The following is an 8,989-nucleotide window of genomic DNA, read 5'->3' on the forward strand; positions in this document are numbered from 1 at the left end:
GTGACACTACAGGACCTCGTGTAACCAAGGGGTTTCACCATTGTGACACTGCAAAACCAAAGAGAGCACTGGGAGAGTCCAGGGCCCAATGGAACCAAGGGGCCCTTCTGACACTGCGGGGCCTCATGGAACCAAGGGGACAGTGTGACACTGCAGGACCTTGTGTAACCAAGGGGCCACTGTGACACTCTGGGGCCTCAAGGAATCTGGAAGGCCCTTGTGACACTGTGTGGCCTCGTGGAAACAAGGAGTCCATTGTGACACTGAGGGGACTTGTGGAACCACCGAGAGCATTGTGACAGTGTGGGACCTCATGTGACCATGGGGCCTTTGTGACACCCTGGGGCCCCATGGAACCAAGGGGCCACTGTGAAACTGCGGCACCAACGAGAACATTGTGACACTGTGAAGCCCCAAGGAACCAAGGAGTCAGTTGTCACAATTTTGGGGCCCCATGGAACCAAGGAGACCAGTGTGACAGAGCAGGGCCTGGTGCAACCAAAGGGATATTGTGACACTGAGGGTCCCTTGGAACCAAGGACATCTTTGCATATGACACCAAGCTGGATGTGGGTGTTGATCTGCTGGAGGGTAGAAGGGCTCTGCAGAGGGACCTGGACAGGCTGGATCCAGGGACCAAACCCAACAAGGTGAGGTTTAACAAGTCCAAGTGCCAGGTCCTGCACTTTGGCCTCAACAACCCCTGCAGTGCTACAGGCTGGGGACAGAGTGGCTGGACAGCAGCCAGGCAGGAAGGGACCTGCAGGGACTAATGGACAGCAGGCTGGACATGAGCCAGCCACGTGCCCAGGTGGCCAAGAAGGCCAATGGCTCCTGGCCTGGATCAGGAATGGTGTGGCCAGCAGAACCAGTGCTGCTGTGCCAGCACTGATGTGCCCCCAGCTCTGCACACAGACATTGCTGCTGCAGCTCCAGAGAAGGCAACAAAAGGGCATCTCTGCAGAAAACTGCTGGGAGATCCTTTAGTTCCTTGAAAGCCACAGAGAGTGCAGCCCCTCATTGACACAATCTGTGGCAACAGGGAAGGTGGAGACAAAATGACAAATGGCTAAAAAATTACATTTATTGTGGACAATATGAAAAATAGTAAAACAAAGGAAAAAAAATTCCCAACAACTAATTCAACAAGAAGTATCAAAGATGACTTTTGTTACAAGTGATTTTCAGAAACTGGCCATCATTTTAATGTTTCTGAAACCATCCAATCAAGAGTCTCCACACTGCAGCCTTGAGCTCCTGGTTCCTCAGGCTGTAGATGAGGGGGTTCAGGGCTGGAGGCACCACCGAGTACAGAACTGACAGGGCCAGATCCAGAGATGGGGAGGAGATGGCGGAGGGCTTCATGTGAGCAAGTATGCCAGTGCTGAAAAACAGAGAGACCACGGCCAGGTGAGGGAGGCAGGTGGAAAAGGCTTTGTGCTGTCCCTGCTCAGAGGGGATCCTCAGCACAGCCCTGAAGATCTGCACATACGAGAAAACCATGAACACAAAACAACCAAATCCTAAACACACACTAATAAGAAGAAGCCCAAATTTCCTGAGGTAGGATTTGGAGCAGGAGAGCTTGAGGATCTGTGGGACTTCACAGAAGAACTGTCCCAGGGCATTGCCATGGCACAGGGGCAGGGAAAATGCATTTGTCATGTGCATGAGAGCATTGAGAAAGGCACTGGCCCAGGCAGCTGCTGCCATGTGGGCACAAGCTCTGCTGCCCAGGAGGGTCCCGTAGTGCAGGGGTTTGCAGATGGACACGTAGCGGTCGTAGCACATGACAGTCAGGAGGAAATACTCTGCCGAGATGAAAAAGACAAAAAAAAAAAGCTGTGCAGCACATCCTGTGTAGGAGATGTTCCTGGTGTCCCAGAGGGAATTGTGCATGGCTTTGGGGACAGTGGTGCAGATGGAGCCCAGGTCGCTGAGGGCCAGGTTGAGCAGGAAGAAGAACATGGGCGTGTGCAGGTGGTGGCCGCAGGCTACGGCGCTGATGATGAGGCCGTTGCCCAGGAGGGCAGCCAGGGAGATGCCCAGGAAGAGGCAGAAGTGCAGGAGCTGCAGCTGCCGCGTGTCTGCCAGTGCCAGCAGGAGGAAGTGGCTGATGGAGCTGCTGTTGGACATTTGCTGTGGCTGCACATGGGCACCTGTTCATGGAGAAAGGACAGGGACAAGTCAGGAGAGGCTGCTTGGAGCCAAACCTTGGCCATTCCCTGCAGCCTGTCCTGCTGGGACTCACCCACCCTTGTTCCTGCTCTGGGAAAACCTTCACCCAGGTCCCTGCCTGAGCTGCAGTTGTGCTGGCTGAGTGTGCCAGGAGCAGCCAGGCCTGTGCGTGGAGGCTCTCGAGGAGCCATCCCTTCCCTGCTTCCCTGGGTTTGTGGCCATGTGGCAGAGGGACAAGCCTGGATATTTAGGAGCTGGGCTCTGCAAAGTTGATACTGCTGCTGTCCAGGGATGAGGAGTGGCTGAAAGCCCTTTGGGAGGCTCCCAGCAGAGAGACTGACCACCCAAAGTCACAGTTCTGGAGTCTCTAAATGTTCAAACATTCCTTTGATGATCCTGTATTTCTCTTTCTGCTCAGAATGTTCTGTGATTCTGGGATTACAATTCCTGTTCTGCTTCTCTCATCCCGATGTTGTCTATAATCAAAAGAGAAAAAGTCCCTTGCAACAGTGGTGGAAGAATGAAGTCAAAACCAGACCTTTATTGGAAGCTTTCAGGTGTTCCAGTGGGGATGGAACACGCCTAGCCCCTGATTTTAGCAATTCATTAAGGTTGATAATTAGGGTATTTAACAGGAACATCCAATAGGAGATTCAGTTACCCCAGTTACACACCCCTGGCTCAATCCATTGGAGTAATTCCAAGGGCTTTTTTGTACGTTTTTGTTATGACTGCTCACATTGTGGTCAAAAATGAAAATGTTCTTCTTCCTGATTATAATGTCCGCTTCCTGAAAATAAGACTCTCCAGTAATTCAGGAATATATTTAGACAGCATATTGTTTGAAAAACTAAGAGATACTAAAGTCAATCAAGGATTGCAGTAATATGAGTACATAATAGAAGTTTTATAGAGTTAAATAAGCGTTTAATAGAGTCAACTAAGGATTATAGATTTATAATTATATCATAGTAATTTACAGAGCTACAAATATATGAAAAGCAAAAATCTTATTGTCACCACCCCAGCTTTCCCATCCTGCTCCAACCAGGAAATTGAAAACACTCTCAGGAAATCCCCTGACCTTCACAACAATCCCAGGCTTACCTTCTTTGGGAAGTGCCCTCCGGAGCTGTGCCCAGGCTGGTCTGGAGCTGGGAGCAGCCCTGCCCCACCCAGCCCCTCTCAGCAGCAGCACCTGCCCTGCTCAGGGTGGCTCCTTCCCCCCACAGCTCCTGGCCAGCGCTGGGAGCAGCTCCAGGGCCGGCTGAGAGCTGTCCCTGGCAGGCAGCAGAGTCCTGGCCCAGCACAGCACCCTGGGCTGCAGGACCCTGCTCTGCAGGACAGCCCTGGGCACCCCTGGCTGCTCTGCACAGGAGATGAGCAGAGACTGCACTCACAGGGTCTGTGGGCATTGGGATGTTCCAACTTTAGGAGATCTCTCCAGGAGCTGCAGCTGCATTGTCCTGCAGCCAGAGGTTCCTGTGCCAAGGGCTGGCAGTGATTCTGCCCCAGGCACTTCTCAGCCCTTCCCAGCCCTGACTGATTGAAGCTCTCTGTGCCTCTGTGCTGTGCCCGGGCTGGCTGCAGGCAGTGTCCCAGCCCTGCTGGGCTTGGAGAAGAGCTGCTCAGCAAGAGAAATGTGCTTTTGAAGCTCTCCTTGGTTACCAGGATCACCCTCTGTGCCAGGAGCCCGGCCCAGCTCAGCAGCACAGACACAGCACAAGGACTTTAATGACCCTCTGGGGCTTTGTGCTCAGGCCCTGAACATCAGGCCCTGAGAGGGAGCTGCAGAAACCTCTCCAGAACTCCAAGTCAGAATCCAACTCCAAAGTTCCTTGGACTTTTAATGGGTCCCACTGAGGGACACGACTGAGAAAGTGTCCCCAGGCCCCAGGCAGAGCAGAGAACTGGAGGCACTGATGACAGGTGGGGACAAAGAGAAGCCAAGTCTTGGTGCCCTGGGGCACAGCAGGGTCTGTGCCACCAAGGGCTGTGAGGAGACACCTTGTCCTGAGGCCCTGGGGCCTCCTGGCACAGCCCCAGCCAGGCTGGGCACTGTCACCCCCTGGTCCTGCCCTCAGCATCCCCCCCTAGCCCACATCCCAGTGGCCTCAAGGATCTGCTGGAAGGAGTCCCTGGGGAGCCTTGGTCAGGAATGGCCCTGGGGGCTCCTTCATGCTCTGGGACTGCAGGTTGTTAAAAGGACTTTGGGCTTTGTTTTTGCCTTGGAGTCTTTGAGAGCTTTGTTCAATCATGGCCTCCAATTATCTGCTGTAATTAGTCCCTGGAGAGACTTTGTCGATAACAACACTCAGTGGGGCTCATTAATGCTTCAAGGTACTTCAGTTCTTTTAAGGTACTTGGTGTTTCCCTTTTGATACAGACTCTGTGAGAGGTTTGTGCAATCATGGCCCCAATTATCTGCTTTAATGAGTCCCTTGAGAGCTTTGTACTGACACCCAGTGGGGCTCATTAATACTTTGAGATACTCAACTTTTGTATGTTACTTTAGATTGTCCTTTCCACACTGAGAGGTTTTTTTTTGCCATTTTGAGTCTCTGAGAGGTTTTTGTGCCATCCTGGCCTCCAATTCTCTCCTCCAAGGACTCCCTGAGGAGCCTGTGCTGGGGATGGACCTCAGAGGGTCCCATTTATGCTTTGACACATTTGGGTGTTTCCTCTGACTTTGACTGCTGGAAAGGTTTGTGCAATCTCCTCTCAGGCCCTGAGGTTAAAGGTCTCAGCTCCAAATGCACCAACAGGGGTCATTAGGATCAAGCAAGTCCTGACAAACCATGGCTGTGCCTTGATTTCCCTCTTGTCTGGGGCAGTTCATTAGGAAGATTTCCTTCTGCAGTTATTGAGAAATATTTTGAAGAGCTTTTAAGAAATATCTATTCCTGTTTTAAAGGGTGTCTTTTGTTAATCTTCTTATTATACAATATGTGATTGCAGCATTCAGTGACTGATACTGACCCAGGGACACTCCTAAGGAGGTCTGGCCTGATCAGAGACACTGTGCCTTGAGATCTGACCCAGTGTGGACAACCTTGCTCCCCGTTCCCCAACCCCATCCTGTCTCTCTTCACTCACCTGGGACCTGCTTTGCTCAAAGAACTGGCTGTGCACAGCCAAGGAGGGTTTCTCCTTCTTTTATTTTTGAAGTTAACTAAACTCCTGAGTTTCCCCATTGAAAACAGACACCCTCCTCAGGTCTGTGCCAAGCCGAAGGTGCCTCCAAGACCACTACAGCTGTGAGGGTGGATCATCATCCCAACCCGCACTGGGCCATTGCAAGGGGCTGTGTCCATGGACACTGCACTGACCAGACTGATGGGTTTGGGTGCAATGGTAACGCTCATCAGTTCAGGTTTCCTTGGAAACCACCCCAAGGAGTCATTTCTGCAGCCAGGTTCCATGGCCTGCAGAGCTGTTGCTGCCCTCGGCTGCCATGGCAGCCCTCAGGACAAAGCAGTGCCAGGGCTGTTCCAGGTACAATTGCAGTGACACTCATTGGTGTCACCAGGTTCCACAGCAACAGCCACAGGGACGCGTTCCTTGGTTTGGTGCCGCGACAACCAAGGCCTGGAGCTGCTGTGATGGTTGTTTGCCATGGACACCTGCCCTGGGCCCCTTGCTCAGGGCTGGTGTCACTGCAGCTGGGTCTCTGGGAGCTCCAGAGGTGGCTGTGGAGCATTGCCTGTGCTGTGCCAGGGACTGGCAGACACTGCTGGGCTGGGATAGAGGCTCTGGGGGGATTGGGGTTCCAGGGCAGTGCAGGGCTGGGGTTCCAAGGCAGGGCAAGGCTGGACCTGCCCCTTCCTCCCCGACACACAAAATGTTTCCAGCCAACAATCTCCTCCAGTCTGTCACAACAGGCAGTGTTGGAGGTGGAACCCCAATTCCGGCCATAGGCACCTGGACAAGAAGGACAGTTCTTTTCCATAGGAAGGAAAGCCCAGAGCCCCAGTGTTTGGAAGGGAGGTGAGAGCCTCACTGTTGCCTTTATAAAGGACAACCAGGGACCTGGTTCAGGTAAGGCAGCACGGCGGCCTGGCCTCTCCAGGCCGCTCGGGCTAATAAACAGACGCAGATACCAATGTGGCAGACGGTCGAAAAGCGTTTATTATCCTATCTCGTGGGTTTAAATAGTTTTAGGGGTCTTTGCTACGTCAGAGGGGGGTTGGGGGGGTCTCAGGGGTTAGTTGGGAGTGGAAATTTACCAGAGCAGGTGTGGCTACATTCTTCTGGGGCTTCAGGGGTTAATAGATAACGTGGGGAAGAGAGAGGGGGAGGGGTCTATCTTTCCGTGACATCCCGTGGTCTTCCGCTTCGCCTGTCCCTTATCTACTACATCTCCCCCCTCCTTATCACATACAAAATGAGGTAGTCGTAGATATAGGCACTGGAGTGAGGTACAAACTTGCAACTTGTTAAGGAAAGGGTGGTTTAGTAGATCTGGGTAATTTTTTCAAGGCAGGTGCTGAAGGCTTTAGCTACTGACTGTGTTTGCAGTTTTTTGGTTCATAGCATTTGTTGGTGGCCTATGAACAGAATGTTTGCCCTTTCCAGACGGGCCTGAACAAACGAGACTAGTTTGTTCAGCAGGCATGGTCCTATGGTAATAGCCAAAAGCAGTATTGCCAGTGGACCTACCAGGGCGGAAATTAAAGTGGTGAGCCAAGGTGATTGATTGAACCAGGATTCAAACCAACTCTGTTGGGTCTCCCTGTCTCTCTCTGAGCCAGTCTGTCTTGGAGTTCTGCCATGGAGTCTTTAACGACTCCCGTATGATCTGCATAAAAGCAGCATTCCTCCTTCAAGGCTGCACACAGTCCTCCCTGCTGCATGAACAAAAGGTCCAGACCTCGCCTATTTTGTAAAACTACTTCTGAAAGCGGAGAGACTGATTTCTCTAGGTAGGAGATGGATTTCTCGATCCTCTGCAGGTCCTCGTCGGTGGTCATTTGCAGCTGAGAGAGTCCGTGCTGCTGGGTTGCGATGGCTGAGACACCCGTGGCTGTGCCAGCTGCTCTCAGGCCAAGCAGCATTGTGATGGTCAATTTCTCTTTTGTGGAGTCTGTCAGGTTCTTCGAGAAGGTGGTACATCTCTTCGTCTGAGTGATATAGGACCCTAGAACAGTTAGAACTTGGGCACAGAAATCGATAGAGTTATTAAATTTGGCAAGGAACATATAAGGATTCGCTCTGGATCACTGGCAAACTCACAGCCCAGATGCAGGTGGGGTCATTCACTTGTTGGTTTTTCTGTCAGGCTTGACAACTTTAGTGCAGAAGTTGTCTTTCTGCTTTGCTAAGGTTGCATTGCTAGAACATCTGCCCTGTCCTGTGATTTGACTCAGGGTGATTTGTCTGCGGGGAGTGTCTTATGTGCACTGGTGGGGGGTATTGGCTGTGGAGTAACTGAAGGGGGTATTTAAAGCAATGCTTTCGTAGAAAAGTGGGTTTAACTTCATAGCAAAACTAATAGGGGTTAGTCAGGTTTGATTTGGTTTCATTTAGGGTTAGTAAGGTAGCTTCTAAACAGCTGGCTATGTGGAACACGAAGGATGGGGTATTTATTATGGTGACTTTTTTGAGCACCTTGTCACTTGATAGATGTTGCACGACCCACCTAAATAGCTGATGAGGGTAGTGGCCTGGGCCAGCTTGCCCCCCGGCCACAAGTCCTAAACAGCAAAATTGCATAAAGACACTGTGCACGTTTGGGTCTCACCGCCGTGGAAGGCTCAGGTTTTGTCTGGTGGCTTGGTGGTCTGTCATCTCCTTCTGGAGCAGGGGTGTATGTGTCACGGGGATGGTTCACCAGCGTGTCCTGCAAACAGAACTCACAGCCTCTCATTAGTTTTGCTTTGAGGGTTAGGTTTGATTGGTAGCAGTGGGTGTGCAGCAGTGGCTCTCATAGTCTCACCACGTGGGGGTCCCGACTGCCACAGAGGCAGCACGTCCCCTACATCCCCGGGGGCTTTCTTCTCACTTTCATGGCTAGGGTTACCCAGGGGTCCCGTATCGGGGCGTCTCTTGCTGACTCTGTGGCACAGGCGCCGCTTGCGGTGGGAGGGGGCTGAGTTCGCCCGCGCGCCCCCATCCCCCTTCCCCGCCACGTGTCTCCGGGGGCTGGGACCCGCATTCCTTGGTGAGACGCCCTTTTCTCCCGCAGCTCCAAGGGGTATTGTGACCGCTTTTCGGTGCAGCTTAGAACTCTATTCGGTTCTGTTTTGAATCGCGATGGCTTTGTTCTCTCCGTTTCAGAGTCTCGGCCGGCCCCCGCCGGCTCGGAGGAGCCGGCAGAGCTGTCGCCAGGCTCCGCGCCGGAAATCAAATGCCAGTGCACTTCCGGGGCTCCGCGCCGTTTTGTCCGGCCCCGAGCTTGCTCCTCCCCGCGGGGGAGGGGCCGCTCCTGCCCCCCCGGCTCACTGCGCCTCTTGCGGGGGGTGGTTTTTGCCTTATATGGTGGTGGCGCCCGGCGCGGCCGCTGATTGGCTCTCTGCCTTCTGCCGCTCTCCGCCCCTTTCTCCCACGCACGCGCGCCCCTGAAATCGCGTGGTGTCCGAGTTTTCGTGCCGAGACTACTCGTGCCCCGCCCCCCTCCACAGCACCCGGCGCCATTTTCAAGGCGGCAGCGTGGCCACGCTGCCGGGGATTCTTTCTGAGCTGCGGCTTCCGCGATTCTGGTTTCTCCTGCCAGCTCTCGCCAAAAGCGCTCCGCGCGCGGCTGCGCCTCTGACAACGGATCTCTGATCGGCGGCGGCGGCGGGACGGATCGGGAAGCCGCGGCTTTTCGGGG

At 53.2% G+C, this 8,989-nt stretch overlaps 2 protein-coding genes across 2 annotated transcripts in view; both read right to left on the bottom strand.

Annotated features, from left to right (window-relative positions):
* LOC140681480 (uncharacterized) overlaps positions 1-8,989 on the bottom strand; it is a 1,248,316-nt gene that overhangs the window by 624,676 nt on the left and 614,651 nt on the right.
* LOC140681444 (olfactory receptor 14A16-like) lies at positions 1,204-2,136 on the bottom strand. The gene has a single exon (XM_072921277.1). It carries the CDS (start codon positions 2,134-2,136, stop codon positions 1,204-1,206), a length of 933 nt encoding a protein of 310 aa, XP_072777378.1.

This window comes from Taeniopygia guttata, chromosome 36 (assembly GCF_048771995.1).
Source record: "Taeniopygia guttata chromosome 36, bTaeGut7.mat, whole genome shotgun sequence".
NCBI classification, from domain to species: Eukaryota; Metazoa; Chordata; class Aves; order Passeriformes; family Estrildidae; genus Taeniopygia; species Taeniopygia guttata.

What these genes read in the sequence shown, in the direction of transcription:
- LOC140681444 (XM_072921277.1), bottom strand. Translation starts at nt 2,136, where the DNA reads ATGTCCAACAGCAGCTCCATCAGCCACTTCCTCCTGCTGGCACTGGCA.